General features: G+C 43.9%; 1 protein-coding gene across 3 annotated transcripts in view; it reads left to right on the top strand.

Annotated features, from left to right (window-relative positions):
- The window catches only part of LOC137420908 (synaptic vesicular amine transporter), a 335,648-nt gene extending 323,213 nt beyond the window's left edge, over positions 1-12,435 (top strand). For all 3 annotated transcript variants that reach the window (XM_068106409.2, XM_068106410.2, XM_068106408.2), the window contains one exon: positions 12,059-12,435. In XM_068106409.2, the coding sequence (XP_067962510.2) occupies positions 12,059-12,148 (90 nt within the window). In that variant the 3' untranslated portion in view covers positions 12,149-12,435. The remainder of the gene's footprint in view (positions 1-12,058) is intronic.
- The last annotated feature ends 7,531 nt before the right edge of the window (positions 12,436-19,966 follow it).

The following is a 19,966-nucleotide window of genomic DNA, read 5'->3' as shown; positions in this document are numbered from 1 at the left end:
CTCACACCCACACACACATACACACGCACATCCACACACACACACACAAACACACGCACACACACACACACACACACACACATCCCCCCTACCCCCTCCCACACACACACCCACACCCCTCCCCCCACATGCACACCCTTCCAAACACACACACACACCCACACACACACCCACACACACACATCCCTCCCCTCCCCCCCCCCCACACACACACACACACATCCCTCCCCCCACACACACACACACACATCCCCCCTACACACACACACACACACACACATCCCCCCTACACACACACACACACACACACACACACACACACACACACACACACACACACGCACACACACACACATCCCCCCTAACCCCACCCACACCCCTACCCCCAAACACACACACACACACACACAACCAACCCCCCCCCCCCACCTACACACAAACACACACATACATCCCTCCACCCCCCACACACACACATCCCCCCTACACACACACACGCTTATTTTTCAAGATAAGCAGGTTGCAAGGTCAGACATATATATGGTGGCGGCCATCTTGGATTTTGACGTGGCGACCCAATTTTCGATAGCGTTCTTCCTTGTGCCTAGATACACCCACACACCAAATTAGAAGTTGCTACTTCGCTTATTTTTCAAGATATGCAGGTTGCAAGGTTCAGACATACATGGTGGCGGCCATCTTGGATTTTGCCGTGGCGACCCAATTTTCAATAGCTGGCGCATGCGCAGATGGGTTGCACTGCGATGCCACTGAAAAGCGACTGAGAAAACCGCGCATGCGCAGATCGCGGACATGATTCATTTCGATTTATATCTTTATTTAATTTCCGAAAAGACGTCTGAATTCGAAAATCGCGTGATGACGTCACGACGTAAATGCATTTCTTCATATAACTTCAGATCGGCTGGATGGATTGTGACGAAATAAACGGCATCGTGTAGGGCATTTATTTGCGCAAATTTCAAGACCAATTACGACCATGACAGCCATTTCCTTCTCGCACAGCACCTTACGTAATATGTGGATGGATGTTTGCATATGCGCAAATGGGCCATTGTATTTTCGTGTATTACGTACGCGCCTTGATGGGCTTACTTTCAGTGAAATACGATCGAGTTAAAAATAGTCAGAATTTGAGCAAATCTGTTTCATTCGTTTGTTAATATGCCTCAGCTATTGACAAAGCTGCAATTATAATTTTTTTTGCGGTTCAAATGACCGCGGGAGATCGCGTTATCGTGAGCACGTTCTGGCAGGGACAAATTGGTGTGTTTCTTCTTCTTTCAACAATAAAGACTTATAGCTTCGAGACCGTACATCCAATCATCTTGAAATTTTGCACACTTGTTACTCTTCATGACTCCTACTACAGTATGAAGTTTCACGTCGATCAATAAAGCGATTCAAGAGATATCCATTTTTAAAAAAATATTTTCGTTTAATTAACGATATCTGCCAAACCACGTGACCTATCGCAAATTCTAAAATGACATTTTAGTAGACTGACACGCTGAACAGATCTGTGAATTTTCTCCTCGATTGGATTAAAAATGAGGGAGGAGCTAGGTTTTAAAGGTTCATGCTTAAAAACGTCATAACTCTGAAACCATGTGTCGGATGACGTCGCCCTCGCTGACTTTTTTGTTCGTCATGGGCATGCGATTCGGCGTGCAAAGATTGGCCTCGATCTGTTCAGCCGTTGCAGAGAAAAAGGGGTTTTCGTGTTTTCACGAAAAACAATATGGCTGCCGAACCACGTGACCTACGACGTCATATTTACCATTAAAATATTCGACAGACCGAATCCCTCCTATGGTGAAAATTTTTATCTCAATCGGCCCTATTATTGCAGAGAAAATGTTTTTTAAAGGAAATTAAAACTTAAAATGCCAATTGCACTCACTGTGAGACGTGGCCTGGCAGGACAAAATGGTGTGTTTCTTCTTCTTTCAACAATAAAGACTTATAGCTTCGCGACCGTACATCCAATCATCTTGAAATTTTGCACACTTGTTACTCTTCATGACTTCTACTAGAGTATGAAGTTTCACGTCGATCAATAAAGCGATTCAAGAGATATCCATTAAAAAAAAAATCGTTTAATTAACGATATCTGCCAAACCACGTGACCTATCGCAAATTCTAAAATGACATTTTAGTAGACTGACATGCTGAACAGAGCTGTGAATTTTCTCCTCGATTGGATCAAAAATGAGGGAGGAGCTAGGTTTTAAAGGTTCATGCTTAAAAACGTCATAACTCTGAAACCATGTGTCGGATGATGTCGTGCTCGCTGACTTTTTTGTTCGTCATGGGTATGCGATTCTGCTTGCAAAGTTTGGCCTCGATCTGTTCAGCCGTTGCAGAGAAAAATGGATTTTCGTGTTTTCACGAAAAACAAGATGGCGGCCGAACCACGTGACCTGCGACGTCATAATTACCATTAAAATATTCTACAGACCGAGTGCCTCCTATGGTGAAAATTTTATCTCAATCGGCCCTATTATTGCAGAGAAAATGTTTTTTAAAGGAAATTAAAACTGAAAATGGCAAAAGCACTGGGAGATGTGGCCTGGCAGGACAAAATGGTGTGTTTGTTCCTCTTTCAACAATAAAGACTTTAGCTTCGCGACTGTACATCCAATCATCTTGAAATTTTGCACACTTGTTCCACCTGATGAGAGCTACATTGTATTAAAAATTCAAGTCGATCCATGCAGTGGTTCAAGAGTTACAAGCTTTTTAAAATTTAACTTCCATTATTTATTGCGGCCAAACCATGTGACTTAAAAAAACGTCTCAAGTAACGATTAAACATCCCCCCATGAGGAACATTTGTGTAAAGTTTCCACTCGATACCTCCACAAATTATGGAGGTGATTCCATTTCTAGTTTGAGATTTGAAAACGTCATAACTCTGAAACCACGTGTCGGATGACGTCGTGCTCGCTGACTTTTTTGTTTGTCATGGGTATCCGAATACGCATGCCAAGTTTGGGCTCGATCCGTTCAGCCGTTGCGGAGAAAAAGGGTTTTTTGTGTTTTTTCACGGAAAACAAGATGGCGGCCGAACCATGTGACGTATGACTTCGAAAATTTTCGCATTCTGAGTTTTTTTTAACTAAGCATCTGGGGGAAAAATCTCTTTTTCGGGGGAGAAAAACTGTGTTTGACGAATTCTAACCTCTTAACGTTAGCATTTTTGATATACTCAATACACATGTTTTTTGTTCCCATTGCAGAGTTCTTTAGAATGAGCCATTCCTCAAATTTTTCCATTGAGCCGTTTCGGAGATACAGAGGGGCAAAGTTGAAGGTGTTTTACAAGATGGCGCCCATACCACGTGACCTATGACGTCATCATTAGCATTTAAAAATTCTACGAGCCTAGCCGATCATTTGATGAAAATTTCCTGTCAATCCGTCCAGCGGTTGCTGAGAAACTTAATTATGAAGTTTTCGGAGGTGCAAAATAGCGTGGAAGAATAATAATAAGAAAAACTCTAGCAGTAATAATAGGTTACTCTCCATTTCATGGAGAGTATACCTAATAAGAAAAACTCTAGCAGTAATAAATAGGTTACTCTCCATTTCATGGAGAGTAAACCTAATAATAAGTGTTAATACTAATAATATAGTAAATATAATCATAACACTGCAATCCCTTTGTCGTTATTGCAACGTTTCTAGACTGAAGGGGTGTATGGTGAATGAATCAATGAAAAGTGGTGTACCTTACTAATAACACAGAAGTGAGGAATTAGCCTCGGTTTTTTTTTAATAGTAATATCATTTTCAAAATAATGATAACGTAATGTTATTATAGTGAATATAATCGTAATACTAGTACCTTCTTAGTGACTGCAAAGTTACTGGAGGTTAAAATATATCATCTTTTATATATTACAGTAGCGGCAGTTTTGTGTCCGTCTGTCACACTACGTCATTACTTCTATGATGTCATTACAACGGCTGACTCCACCGACTGACATTTTAATTTACTGGTGCACCTGCTCACTACGGGAGTGGCAGGAAGGGTCATTCCTCTTTGGGGTATATAGATTGCAGTCGATCTATGGTCGGGTCTCAAGAACATTGGGTGTGTTCATTTAACAAGTTTCTTGTGGAGAGATCGCCAAGTGGTTTAATCATTCGAGCAAGCACTCCATTCAAAACCATTAAGGAACGTCTGGGCTTGGCAATCACTAACTAGCTCCTTGGTAAATGTTGCACACCCCGGTCTTCCTCCTTTTCAGTTTCGTGTTAAACAGCAGGAAAAGTGGGTTTCATTGGTGGTTTTCAAAACAAAGACTTAATTGGTGGGTTTCGAAAGGTAGCTACGAAAAGCGCCACTTTAGCGACAGGAAGGGTCATGTTATTTACCCAACCCTTGTGGGGTATAAAAATTACAGTAGATCTTCACTCAGTTCTGGAATTAAAACCTACCTAAAGGATGTCGGGATTCCTCCAAATGTCTTTATTTAATGTTATAAGCAGCATTAGCGACTGTTTGAAAAGATAATCATAAGTGTTTGTGGTTTATAATATTTTACAAGCCCAGCTACGCCACTGTTAGACTTCCGGTCTTGTTTTTTTTTTACTTAAGTGATCATCTGTACTGAAATTAAATGCTCATACTATACTATTGTAAAGGCAAGTTTAACTACAACTAATTTCAGTTTTTGTATATAAGATTCTTTTTTGAGAGAGTGCATTTAGCTGGGTAGAGCAATGGCCTTCCTATAATGAGCGTCCTTGTTCAAGTCTAAGCCAGTGCGCTACACATGTAGTGCTATTAGCTAAGATATTGTTATGTTTATGGGGGATTGGCAATGCAATACCTTAGTCCAGGTAGAATTGTATAGGTAGTGTGCTCCGACTGTCGTGAAGAAGAATAACCTCCAAGTACCATAAGTAGGGAATCCGTTAGACCGGATGTCATGTAAGAGTGTATCTTTGTTTTCCCATGACAAGGGGTGGGGTTATGTTAATTAGTTAGGGATCAATGGTAAATTCCCCGTGTGTAAATCACCTCTGTAAATTTTCCCCTTGTTCCTTATGTATGACACACACCACACCACACCAGCCATGCACGCTCCACCAAAAATAAACATTAAATAAAAAGTAACCGGAAGCAAGACATTGAACAATACCGCTGGCGCCGCCACCTGCCACATCACAACATCAGGCAGGCAGGTCTGTGAGGCCATGCCCTGAAGAGCAGTGATTGGTCCGGTATTGTAGAGTGATGAGATGGGACTCGCTGATAGGGGCATGCTCAGGGATCGTTGGATGACATCAGAGCCTTGAGAATAAAAGACTTGAGTCCCGACATTTTGTCCTCTTGCGTGGGTGCAGTCATTACGAGCAGACCCAGTTTATACGCTCTTGCGTGGGGACATTGGGGCTGTGTGGTCACATATATGGTGCTCTCTCTCGCTCTTGGGTCCTGGCTTTGATGACGAGCGGCCACGTGTGCATCTCTCTCTGCATTTGGATTTCATCGCGGGTGGTCGTGTCCCGGAATTTTGTCTCGTGGTCCCTGGCTTTCATCGGTTCGAGCTCGGGCCTTTGTCCTTTCCTTGGCTCATCGGTGCTGTGTGGAGCAGATGGCGAGTGGACAGGCGTGGCTTGCTCGCTTCACGCTCGGCGGCAAGAGGAGCGAACTGTGTGCCAAAGCCTGCCCCCATGAACGGACTTCACGCCAGGGCATGCGGTTCCCGCGTGGGGACGCGGGAGCTTCGATGGCCCCGGACGGTCACAGACACCAGACGGAGTGCAGGCAAATGCACCACACAAACATGACACATTATTTTCACCTTTATTTTTCCCCTTGTGTTGTATACGAGTCCGTGGGGAGGGTCCCTCGATTAGGAATTTTTGTTTACCGTGAATTTTTTTGTTACCGGCATTTCTTAAATTAAAGCCGGTATTTGTACATTTTAATTCCGTGTTGGGTTGAATTTATTAACAGGGTCGAAGACGTACAGTGGGGTCCAAGAAGATAAGAGCTTCGCTACCCTTCGCTGTCTCATTCCCCCATGCATATTAACTCTGCAATAGTTGAATTGAACGCCTCGGAGTGTAAAGCTCATTCGGCTATCCGTCCCCAGGGTGTTCACCCTGGGAACACGACAATATTAAACCCCATTTGCCTAGTCACTCGGATAGGACTCAAAGCCGTAGGTCCCCTGCTTACTTCCCCACAAGTATTTATTTGTTTTCTTAGCATCCCAGGTTGAATAAACCAAAGCAAAGCACAAAAAAACAATATCTCACAATAAACTTACATGGATCCTATTTTCTCCATTCTTACACACAGTAAAAAGGAGCATAACGTCAGTTACCTAACATCAGTTACCGATCCTTACATGTTCAAATGGCAAAAAGTAATAACATACCAGCCTAAATTCCTTACTTCATTGCACAGATGTGGTCTGCAATCCAATCATAATCTCACATAAAAATAATCTTCCAAATTCCACAGGGGCATGAGCTATCTGAGTGCAATTAAATACCCTGATTTTGGTGTCCTTTTTGTGTAACGTCAGCTACCTGGAGTTTTCCCCCATTGCTGGAGAAGAGATACAGTCAGTGTGAAAAGCCTACAACCCTGCCCTTCCTGACACATAACTTTAATAACTATCATGAGGTAATAGCCCTATCAGTCTCAATTACTGCTCTGTATTGGGTTGAACTATGTAAGAATCCTGAATCTGTAACGTCAGTTACAATGGAATCACCCTTTGGCACTCGCTGTTTTTTTGCCCAACTCATTCACGAACAGGCTGTCCATGCCTGACATTTCACTGAAGGTGTCGCAGGAATGTGGAATTTATTGGTTCATGGTTTGGCATTCGCCGTTTCCGCATTGCCCGTTTGCAATTGGGCTCCCATCTGCGCGTATCATCGGTCCCTCACTAGTATAAAATAAATTATATTTTTGCTACACGATCCACCACGCGGTGACCCGGGTTGCCCCGTGATTTTTGACCATTTTACATAATTAATTAATTAATTTTAGGGGGAGTGTAACCCGGGTTCGCGTGATAGGAAAATCCTTTGTGTCACAAGACAGAGAGAGGTGGGGGAGAGACAGAGAGAGGTGGGGAAGAGACAGAGAGAAGCGGGGGAGAGACAGAGAGGTGGGGGAGAGACAGAGAGAGGCAGGGGAGAGACAATAGTTCGAATTGATAGCGTATTATAATTCTTTCAGAATCATTGGAATCTCCTGCGATGACGCTAACTCCGAGGGCCTTTCACTCACTCACCGCAGGCAGGTTGGTGGTCTTTCTGTCTTCTACCGACTCCTCTCTGGCCTTGCTCCCCCAGCTCTCTCTCTGTGGTCTGTCCCCCTAATATTCCTACAGGTCGCACAAGATCTGCCAGCAACCCTCTTATGGTTAAACTGCCAAAATCTAGGCTCTCTGCTCACCTTCACTCTTTCATTCCCCTTTTCTCCCGCCTCTGGAACAAACTCCCCCACTCCCTTCAATCCCACCCCCCCCCCTCCAGGTCTTTAAAACAGCTGTTCACCACCATCTCTTATATTCCCCCATCCAAAACCTTGATCTTTTCTACCCCTGCTAATTCACCCCAGATACACTTTTTTGAAATTCCAACTTCTTTCCTGGAAGCCCTTGCAGTGTCCATATGTTTATACCTCTTCCACCTCCCCCAAGCCCTCCCGCTCCCAAATTTCTCTCGATGTCCCTGCTCTCAAATGTTGTGTTTGTGTCCTTCCCCCTCTCTCCCCATCTTGTCTACCGCTCCCCTTATTTTGTGTTTTATGTGTCAGTTCGACTTTTTGTGTGATTAATGTTAGCTCTTTCACGAGCCTCGATCTTGTATACAAAAAACAGAGAGAGGCGGGGGAGAGACAGAGAGGGGTGGGGGTGACAGAGAGAGGTGGGGGAGAGACAGAGAGAGGTGGGGGAGAGACAGAGAGAGGCGGGGGAGAGACAGAGAGAGGCGGGGGAGAGACAGAGAGAGGCGGGGGAGAGACAGAGAGAGGCAGGGGATAGACAGAGAGAGGCGGGGGAGAGACAGAGAGAGGCGGGGGAGAGACAGAGAGAGGCGGGGGAGAGACAGAGAGAGGTGGGGGAGAGACAGATAGGGGTGGGGGAGAGACAGAGAGGGTTGGGGGAGAGACAGAGGAGAGACAGAGAAGTGAAGGGAGAGACAGAGGGGAGAGGGGGGGCCAAGGGGAAAACAAAAAGAGGGGGGAGGTTAGCAGACAATGATATTGTCGCGCGGACCCTTCAGTTAACACCAGGTCTCGCGGATGGACCAGAGCGGATTTACTTGAGGCGACGACCAAACAAGGATTTGGCTATAAAATGCGGGAGGAAGAGGGGAAGTGGAAGCTGCGGTAAAAGCGCGTACCTGTGGAAGGCGAACTAACTCAAACGGCACAAGATTTGCAGGGAATGGAAAATAATACAAGGGTTTATTTGCAAAGGTCGGGACAGGGAAAAGCACACACCGGTAATAAATATCCTAATCGGGACGTCCCCACACCCACAGATTCCGGATACGAGACGAGGAAATACGAATTAAGGAAAGGAAAACGTTCGTTATGGTGTGTAAGTGGTGTGCGGTCTTATCTGTCCGTCTTGTCTCCACTTGGCTCCAACCTCCGATGCACCCATGCTCTGCTAGGCCCGAGCCAACGCCCTCTCCGTTCGCACACGAGGCCCCGCCCATTCACAGCACCGAAAGCACCGAGCACCGCTCCAAGCACCATGCAGATGGTGAACCAACGACCACCAGGACCTCTCAAGACCAAGAAGGGAAGCGCAGAGAGCACAAGACGTCGTGCAGCGTCAAGATAGCCAGGGAGGGATGTGCAGCACAAGAGGCAGCGAAGAACCCAAAAACTAGAGCTCTGCAAGAGAGCCAGAGGGACGTGCTGCGCAAAAGTTGGACGTGCAAGAGGGAAATTGTCGTTCGGCGTGCCCTTATATAACCTGTGGTTACGACGTCAGCCTTGGCGCGCCTCCCAATCAGCGCCTTCCACCGAAGCTCCTAGCGCCTTTCCTCCAATCACAGGCCCCTGTGGCGTGGTCACGCGATGTTGCTAGGCAAATTCGTGATGCGACCGGCGGCAGCCATCATCGGCGGTGTCCTGGCCTGGTTTCCTGTCCGTTTTCTTCCAAAGTCATTGTCAGGGAAGGGAATTTAATTACTGTGTGCACTACAGGGCCTGGCTAAGTGTCTACAGGGTATGCATTGCCATAAGGGACAAAGGTTTGATTACCAGGTGTGACACACAGGGGTTTGTCTTAATCCCAACACTATCTAACACCCGAACATCCTGGTATGTTCACAAGCAGATATCTTAACCCGACAAACCGGACTAAACATGGAACTTATTACAAGGTAGATTCCCTTTCGCGACAGATGAAGCATGTTACCTATTCAGATCTACCTGACTCTAGATATTCCTGTACCCCACCGACATAACAATATGTTATGATTAATTCACACACACACACACACACACACACACACACACACACACACACACACACACACACACACACACACACACACACACACACACACACACACGCAGAAGTTTAAATGTGAAATAGTTTTTCATCAGCTTCTTGCCTTGTTTTAAAGTCTCAGTGGGGTCAGAATGATACCAAGAAAGCAACTGTTAACAGAACAGCCAAATAAAGATCAAAAAAGAACTCGTACAATGGTGTGAGGTACACTTTGCAATGCCTGAAATAAACTGGATCTGTACCAGAGAAGCAAAGTCCAGGACGACGCAGAAGAACCTCTCTTAGGCAACACAAGCACTTGAAGTTGCTCAGCTTGCGTGATGGAGGAAAATTAAGTCAGTAGCTGTGACAAATGAAATGAGAGCAGGCCTGAACATTAACATCTCGTCCAGTACTGTGCAGAGAAGGCTGACTGCAGCAGGTCTCCACGGCAGTTGCAGCAAATAAACCACTGCTGAGACCACAAAATAAGGCAACACCGAGATCAGGTGACTGAACAATGGAATCGGGTACTCTGGTCTGATTAATCGAAATTTGAACTTTTTGGATCTAAGAGACACCTGTTCATATGCCTTAGACCTGGAGAGCACGACGACAAGCAATGTTTGCAGCCTGCTAGTGTTAAACACGGGGGAGGCTCTGACTCTGGGGTTGTATCTCAGCTTTTGTTCAAGGTGAGATATGCAATAAAATAGCGTACTTTAATTTTAAATTCCTGGCCTTCCTCCTCACTTTACTGACATCATATAAGCGTTTGTTACACTCGTAATCGTAGCCTATATCGTCATTTGTCGTTGAGCATTGACGCAAGATTGTGTATTGTCAAAGTCTAAACTTAAAGTTAAACTTAAACTTAATGTCAAAGTCTTAAACTTAAATTGTTAAAGGCTCCGGTGTCCACGACAACTTTGCTTTTGTTGCACTCGTACTTGTATCAATCAGTGGCAAAACTGACGAATCGAAGCCAGGATTTGTTGGTGAATGGAATGCAATTACTCTGTTGAAGAAACGATGTGCATAACGCAAAATGCAGCAGTCTTCTTATCCGAGTTGATTGACGTGGGCGCCGCCATATTTCCTTCATATCATGTCATGGTCATGCTGGATAGAATGTCACTTGTGATTGGACAATCACGCTCGTTAGCTGCCGTTGTACCGCAATGTTCTGTAATGCTTTTTCTGATTCGCCAAATTTGTCACGTGAGTACACTTAACATTTGAATATCCTTATTCGCAATTCTATCCATTTTTCGATGTATGTGCAATCTTTCACCGTGGGGATAAAGCCATTTGACAAAAGTGCAATATTTTATAATTACCTTGTTAAAATGAAGTTATCCCCAGTTCTAACCCCCGCTAATTTCGGTCCCCTTGTGTTTTATACCTCTCTCTCCCCCCCCCCCCCCTCCCCTTCCCACGCCTCCTGCCCCCAAGCCCTCTCCCTCCCACACTTCTCCCTGCTCTCAAATGTTGTGGTTGTGTGCTTCCCCTTCTCTCCCCATCTTGTGTTCCGCTCCCTCTTTTTGTATATTTTGTTTGTCTGGTTGATTTGTTTGTGAAATAAATGTTAGCTCTTTCACGAGCCTCGATTCAGTATACAAATAATAATAATAATAATAATCCCCAGTTCTGTAGCAATATGTTAGGTCCGGTTGTATTATGGCCTCTGGCCAAGAGGTGATAAAGCAAACATCTTTACCATTGATCAATAGATGGACTTAACAGAAAAGTGATGGAGATATGCTAACCGGTGTGGGAAACAAGAAACTGATGTTTCGGACGTTAACCCTTCATCAGAGTAACAAAGTTATGTTAATTCCATCCATTGTACAACCTGTCCACCGACATGGATCGATCGACCCTAGCCTTCATGGGTAAGAATAGTTCCTCATACTACTTCATTAACAACCCCAATTATTCTTTTTTGTGGGGTCGACTGAGGAATCTTTTTTGGCCCAAGTCATTCACGAACCGTGCGGCCAGGTATTACGTTTGATTGAAAGTGATCTGGGCAGAAATTGGTAATTTGTTCATGGTGTTAATTAATTAAATTAGTAATTTGTAATTCAACTTCGCTTTGTAAGACACCGAGGGATATTTCCACCAACTAATGATAGCAGACAAGACATCTAACTTAACTTCCATCCAACCCAGGGACGGAGCACACTGTGATGCAACAACCTGACTGTGAAGCACCAACCAGACAGTTTATAGTCGGGTCTGGAATCAATCCCAGACGAGGCAGCTCCAAAGTAAGTGCGCTACCTTGGTACCCTCATGTAGGGCTAATGCCCATCCATAACAGTTGGCATTTTCGATTTAGCCAGAATTTTTAAGGATTAGAGTTTGATAATACACCCTTCCCCTTGTATAATCTACCCCACTCTTTCATATTTAAATCCAGTAACTTATTAGGTGTCGAATCTTGCCATATATAGGCAATTGTTTAATGTAATCATCCAATTATTGCCATTTCCACATTGACTCAATGATAACACAAGCTGAAGCATTTTATGCGATTTCAGGCAATTCTGGATAAAGAACACGCGACATATTCTGCAACTGGAAACTCCAACGACAAGGTTGATGAAGAATTGGATGAAGACGAGAACTGAGTGCACTTGAAGTTTTCAGACATAAACGTTGTTTGATTTGTGGGTCTGTTGATGTTTGATAATTATTGAAATGGAACATTTATTTACTGCAAACTTTCACCTTAGTGCTTTGCAGCTGGAACACTGCATCGCAGAGTAAACTCTCCCTTGGTCAGCATATTGTCTGAATTCATTTCGTTTTTAAACATCTTGTCGATTTTTGGAAAACGTCGGTGCCAGTGTTGCTCAAATTGCACTTTTCCTGTAGAACCATGACCTAAGTACGTATATAAATATATATCAATGGAGAACCACCGTCTTCTAACAGTTTGTGAGAATCATGTCATCACAGTAAATTTGGCTTCACATAGAAGGGAGAGGTTCGTCCGTTCATTGAAATAAATGAAAAAGAACGATGAAAAAAAGTTAATTCCAGCAGAAGCATTCGTCTGCATTGGTGGCACAAGCTATAATGGTGTAAAATTTATTCGCCATAAAATATCACAAAGCGCAGATGTTTCAGACTTCACCCCTTTGCCAGAGCAAATGAGGCTCGAAGGGAGGATATGATGGAATAACTAGAACTGGACTTGGTAAATTGCATGCCTCCGCCAGGCTGAGCAGTTTACGTTTTGTATCCCACCGATAGGCCGGATCTCGATCCAGACCTGAACGAAAATCTAATCAGCTTGTCTTCTAGCCGAACCAACTCATCAAACTAGTTTTGTCATAATTCGTCCACAACTTTTTGAAATATCACGATACATATATATATATATATATATATATATATATATATATATATATATATATATATATATATATATATATATTATGCTTTTCACGCGACCCTCCTTCCGCTACCAAGGGGAGATTAAGCCCCTTGTTCTTTTTGGGTCGGCGCAACCGAGAGACTTGAGTCGCCCCTCCGGGCCGATGCAAGGTAGGGTTTCGGGACAATTCTCACACGTACCTAAATACCTGCGCCGCCGCGGAAGCGGGGATCAAGCCTTGCACGAGCCACGCATACCACGTGGTCCGTGCAGTTACGTTTGGTATTGGAACCCGATTAGAGCAGTTTTATTCGTACCACGCTTAGTCAATGATGGAAAACACAAAAGCGGTAGAATCAAAGGAAGAACACAGGTTTGATTATTATTCACACTATTATGTACAAGGATCGGTAGAAAGCAGAGACACAGAGCAGCCTTATACAGTCTTAACTTCTCCAGACACGGGCCCGATCACACTCACAGGGGGAAATGAAGGAAAGATGATGTTCAGGCGCTGAACGCGCCGACTTGGTCGTCCAGGAACGGCTTCGCCCGGCGTGGCTCTCCCCGGTCACAGCACGTCACTCGATGAAGGCAAGCAGGCGGTGGGAGGGATCCTTGCAGCGCGTCTCTCGAACAAAATGCAGAGCAGGCACGCGGGAGGGAAATGTACGCGTCTCTCGCCAGGCTTGGCGGTTTCTCTCAGCGTGATTAATTAACAGCACGCTTTTACTCGTGGAACCCAATCGAGATTCTGCCTCAAGCTCAACCGAGCGTTTAAGTTGTAAGAGTGCCTTATTACTTGGTTCATGCGCGTCTTCTCTCAGAACTCGTTCAACAAGCGCCTCTCCCTTCTCATAACTCAGTCATTCATCACGTGCCTCTCCTATAACTCAACTGGGGTGGGGGCTTTGCACAACGGGTTATATTGCCAACCCCCTTAGCTCTCTCGAATGTTCTAACCACGCCTTTTGATGCAGTGACGCAGCCACTCCCTTCGAGCCCTTACCGTCGGCTTCTCCTCCGCCCTCCTTCGGTCTTGCCTCGACTTGCCAGGCCTGCCTCGTGTTAATTTGCGCCAAAAGCCAAAGGCGGCATAAGGCAATGAAAGGACCTAACTCTCATTATTCTACTCAACGCAAAACTAACACAGGAAAAGGACTATGCTTACATTTACTAAGACATAACTGAACTATCGCGAGGCTACGTGTTGTTGTGTGACTAAACTATGAGGGGGAAAATTCACCTTTATTGGACAAACTCAAAACTGCAACACTATATATATATATATATATATCAGTTTTTGGCCTATCTCTCAATGGTGAATAATCACTTTTAAAAAATTCTGATCCGGATCGAATCTTCACAAAAATTGAATAAATTCTTTCTCGTCACACACCCAACCTGTCCACCAAGTTTTGTCCGAATCCGTCCATAACTTTTTGAGATATCTTGTTCACAAACATACAGACAGACAGCCAGCCAAACAGGGATGAAACCATAACTTCCATCCACCTACTACGGCAGCGGAGGTAACAGACAAATCAGTGCTTGAAGAAATTACACCATGAAGAACTCATGCTAAAACATAAAGAATCATACTTTGGGCCAATATGGGCCATTATGCATGTAGGAAACGAAAGTACGGAGAAATCAACCATGCTGGGTATGGTTGGAGGAACAAGAGTAAGAGTCAGACCTTGTATGTGCTGGATGGAAGGGTTAAAGGCTGCAACCAAGCTCTCTTTTGGAGCTTTGGGAATCAGTGCAGGATGGGGATGTTTGGAGAAATCTGATCATGAATGTCACCTGAAGTCGGTCATGACATGACAGAATGAGATAACTAGAGAAAATAGGTAGATAAAACAATTTTGATCCAAGCTTTGCACAAAGTCGACTTCTTTAAATACCGACGTCTTTCCTGGAAGTCCGAGCATTGTCCATGTGTTTTATACCTTTCCCACCTCTCTCCACTATCATATGTTTTATATGTCAGTTTGTGTTTTTTGTGATTAATGTTAGCTCTTACACGAGCCTCGATGTTGTATACAACAAAAAAAATAATCCAAAAACCACAGCTCAAGCATTTGTAATTACTACATATTTAAGATAATCTGGTCAGGGTTCGAAATAAGCGCTGGCCCGGGTGCCAAATGCCACCAAAATAACGTTTGGCCACAAAAATTTGGCCCTAAATGGCCCATTTGACCACTTATCAAAATCGTCGATGTATTCGGTTGTTAGCTCACCTGGAACGAAGTTCAGGGGAGCTTATGCGATGCGATGGCGCGTTGTCCGTCCGTCCGTCGGTAAACACTTGAAACTTCTCCGAATGAGAAGTGCATTTCGCTGAATTATATTGTGACCAAATTTGGCACAAATGATATTTGTTGTGTTGTGATTAAAGTTTGTTCACGGCATTAAAAAAAAGTTGAGGTCTAAGGGGGTCTACCGGGGGTCAAAGTGGATCCAGGTTTGATCCCCCAAAATAGGAATTTGCTTTTTCCTCTGAAACACATACAATTTCGATGAAACTTTACCACAAGCATCATCATCTGTGATGTACCAAAGTTTGTTTACGGCATTAAAAGAGATCGGGGTCTAAGGGGGTCTACCGGGGGTCAAAATGGATCCAGGTTTGATCCCCCAGGATAGGAATTAGCTTTTTCCTCTGAAACTACACACACTATTTCGATGAAATTTCTCCACAACCTTCACCACCTGTGATGTAACAAAGTTTGTTCCTGGCATTCAAAAAAATCGGGGTCTAAGATGGTCTATGGGGGGGCGGGAGGCTTGCCCCCCAAAATAGGTATTTGCTTTTTTTTCTCAGAACTTACACACTCGCAATTTCGAGGAAACTTCACCAAAACCTTCATCATCCGTGATGTACCAATATTTGTTCAAGGCATTGGAAAAATTGCGGTCTGAGGAGGTACACGGGGTCGGAGGCGGGAGGGGGGGGCGGGGGGGGGTTGCCTGTCCCAGCCTTGGGAAGGTGTATATATAGTAGCTTGAGCTGTCGTTTTACCTTGTGACGTTTTTCTTTGGCCAATTGAAATGGTACATTAAAATAATAACGACAATAATTGGCAGTATTAAAAATATAAAGTGATCCCCCCTGACTGCTCCTGTGAACATATGAAAAAAAAATTGTGCCATTATAATAACGGTAATCCCATAATCATGATTAATCTAACCAACACCGCCAGCCAAAAACAAACTCGCGCAAACAGCTTATCAGGTGTGTCACATTATCAACTAGATGGTATTCATAGAATACTTACCCTGCGCAGTCAACTTGGTGTGGGCCAACTCTTCCATTATTGAACGTTTCTTTTTTTTTGATCCAATATGGCTGCCAGACCACGTGAGCGATGACATCATAAATTTATATTCGTAAATAATTGTTGCATGGATCATGCTCAATAAATTTCAAACTGATCAAACTAAGCGTTGTCCCTGTCGAATTATGACGTCATAATTATGGCACCAATGACGTCATCGTTAACAACATCGTTAAGCTATTCCCCATGTGGAGTTATTAGTCCCCTACCGGTGTACAACGGAGGGGACTATAGGTTTGCACGCCGTCCCTCCGTCCGTCAGTCAGTCCGTCAGTCCATCACGCAAAGAACAGTTTTCCGGACTTTTTTTCTAAACGCTTAATGCTAATGATTTCAAACTTGGTACATGGTTTCCTCATGATAAGTTACATGTCAAGTTCGAACTTCACGACGTTTCGATCATTTTTGACAAAGTTATGGCACTTTGAACTTTGGGAATTCTGATAATTCTGATGCTCCTTAACTCAGTGCCATTTTAAGTTTTAATTTCCTTTAAAAAACAATTTCTCTGCAATAATAGGACCGATTGAGATAAAAATTTTTACCATATGATGGACTCGGTCTGTAGAATATTTTAATCGTAATTATGACGTCACAGGTCACGTGGTTTGGCCGCCATATTGTTTTTCGTGAAAACACGAAAACCGCTTTTTCTCTGCAACGGCTGAACAGATCGACGCCAAACTTTGCAGGCGGAATCGCATACCCATGACGAACAAAAAAGTTAGTAAGCATGACGTCATGCGTCACATAGTTTCAGAGTTATGACGTTTTTAAGCATGAACCTTTAAAACCGAGCTCTTCCCTCATTTTTGATCCAATCGAGGGGAAACTTCACAGATCTGTTCAGCACTAAAATGTCCTTTTGGAATTTGCGATAGGGCACGTGGTTTGGCAGATATCGTTGATTAAACGCAAATTTTTTTTTTTATGGATATCTCTTGTTTATTCTGGAGTTCTCCTCAAGCCGCACTGCGCGTCCTCAGCCTCGTCTCGCGAACGTCAACAGCGCGACACAGCACGCGCTTTCCGGAGGGGCGGAGCCAAGCCGAGCAACATATATATACACAATCATCGATCATTGATCGTGACCAGGAAAATATAATAAATTACTGATGGTTTCAGAGTTATGACGTTTTTAAGCATGAACCTTTAAAACCGAGCTCCTCCCTCATTTTTGATCCAATCGAGGGGAAACTTCACAAATCTGTTCAGCATGTCAGTCTACTAAAATGTCCTTTTGGAATTTGCGACGGGGCACGTGGTTTGGCAGATATCGTTAATTAAACGAAAATATTTTTTAAAAAGAAGAAAAAAAAGGATATCTCTTGAATCGCTAGTACCTCAGACCGTGAGTTGGTAATAATTTATATAATTCACACAGTGCAATACGTGCAGGCCGCTCCACGGAGCGACATTGCGGGCTTATCAATGAGGCGAGGCGTGACACGTGTCTCAGCATACCTCAGATCAAGTTTGAAAACCAGCATCAACCGTGCATAAATTTGCATATTCGATCATTTTTGACAAAGTTATGGCACTTTTAACTTTGGTAGGGGACATGTATTGCAGCGCAATACTCAGAATGCTTGTTTTCAATGAGCCACGTTTCAATTTTTTCAATGCTGACACGGCACACACTTTACTTTACTGAAATGCAGACGCAAATGTTATATTTTCGTCAAAAATCGTCGGAATTTCGCCAAATCTGTTTTGCTTATGTGTTAATATACCTCAGCGATTGACAAATCTGAAATCTGAATTTTATTTAAGGTCAAAATGACCCCATAAGGTCGCTTCGTACTTTGCCTGCTCGTCATGTGCAGTGTGATAATTAAGTCCATGCCCACACAATAAGACTTCTTCTTCACGCAATAACAACTTCCAGCTTCCAGACCGTACATCCAATCATCTTGAAATTTTGCACACTTGTTACACTTCATTATCTCTACTATAATATAAAGTTTCACGTCGATCAATGAAGCGGTTCAGGAGTTATAATTCTTTTAAAATATTTTCGTTTAATTACTTATATCTGCCAAACCACGTCACCTATCACAAATTCCAAAAGATCATTTTAGTAGAACGATATGCTGAACACATCTCTTAAGTTTCTCCTCGATAAGATTAAAAATGAGGGAGGAGCTATGTTTTAAAAGTTTATGCTTAAAAACGTCATAACTCCGAAACAATGTGATGCATGACGTCATGCTCGCTGACTTTTTTGTTCGTCATGGGTATGCGACTCTGCCTGCAAAGTTTAGCCTCGATCTGTTCTGTTCAGTCGTTTTGGAGAAAAATGGATTTTAGTGGTTTTTCAGGCTTTCCACTCAAAACAATATGGCGTCATTATAATTTTATTTCTGCATCAATTTATACCGTGAAGATGCTCAATAATCTTCATCCAGATCGGATAAAGTTTTTTACTTGTCGAATTATGACGTCATAACGGCGGCACCTATGACGTCATCATTCACATATGTTATTGCGCATGGAGAGTTATATGCAATGAGACCTGTCTCAATTATTTATGTGCAGCGGTTTTTGAGATTATAGTGGTGCAAAGTTTTTTCCCCCAAGATGGCGCCCATACCACGTGACATGTGACGTCATAATATTCACTAAAATATTATAGAGGAGGAGGCCCTCCTATGGTGAAAATATGTCAATCGGACCAACGGTTGCCGAGAAAATGTTTTTTTTTAATGCAGACACGCACGTACGCACATACGTACGGACCCGAATGCTTTACCCTGCCTTACGCTTCGCGAGCGCAGGGTAAATAGAACGGCACTCAGTAGAGAGCATACCTCTGCCTGGTTGGCCATGTCACTCAATGGTGAAGAATCACTTAAAAAATTATACTGGCCGGATCCGGATCCGAATCTTCACCAAAATTGAATCGATTCTTCCTTGTCACACACACACAACTTGTCCACCAAGTTTCTTCCAAATCCATCCATAACTTTTTGAGATATCCCGCAATGTATCGTTTTTGGCCCTATCTCCCAATGGTGAAGAATCACTTTAAAAATTCTAGTAGCCGGATCCGAATCCGGATCTTCACCAAAGTCTAATCATTTGGTCATTGTCACATACCGGTACGCTACATCTCTGCCAAATTTCGTCTGAATTCGTCCACAACATTTTGAGATTTTTTGTTCACAAACAAACAAACTATGTATCGTTTTTGGACGAAATGATCCAATTATTATAGATACTGGGATACTGTTCAGTCGGTGTGTTCCATTATCAGATAACTTGGTCGCCAGTGGCGTCATTACCTCCGTTTTGGATAACCATAACCCAGGAACGCTGTTCATCTCACTGGTTTCAGGTAAAAACATGGTGTTAAAGCGCGGTGTTACGCGCGCTACTTGTAAGCAAGGAGGAAGCAGACAACGCGGCAATTTGTAAGAGCCTTTATTTCAAGAGCTCACTGTAACACTGAGCTGCTCAGGGCTGCGCGCCCCGTGTATATCGTGAGGCCACGCCTCTCTCCCTGGCGTGGCCCACCCCCACTTGGTGTGCGGGGTGATGTCACCACGTCAGTGCTTTCGTGTCCGCCACACGCGCCCCCCCCCCCAGAATCCCCGCGCACCTGAAGGGTCAGTTTGCGGGGCAAACGGATGACCCGGCCGAAGCGCCCCCTGGCGACTGGCGGCGTCTGGGATGCAGGGATGCCATCTGGGATGCCTCCGGCTGCAGGACCGGGGGGC

This window comes from Myxine glutinosa, chromosome 2, assembly GCF_964187855.1.
Source record: "Myxine glutinosa chromosome 2, kmMyxGlut1.1, whole genome shotgun sequence".
Classification (NCBI taxonomy): Eukaryota; Metazoa; Chordata; class Myxini; order Myxiniformes; family Myxinidae; genus Myxine; species Myxine glutinosa.
This window is presented reverse-complemented; position numbering and strand designations above follow the sequence as displayed.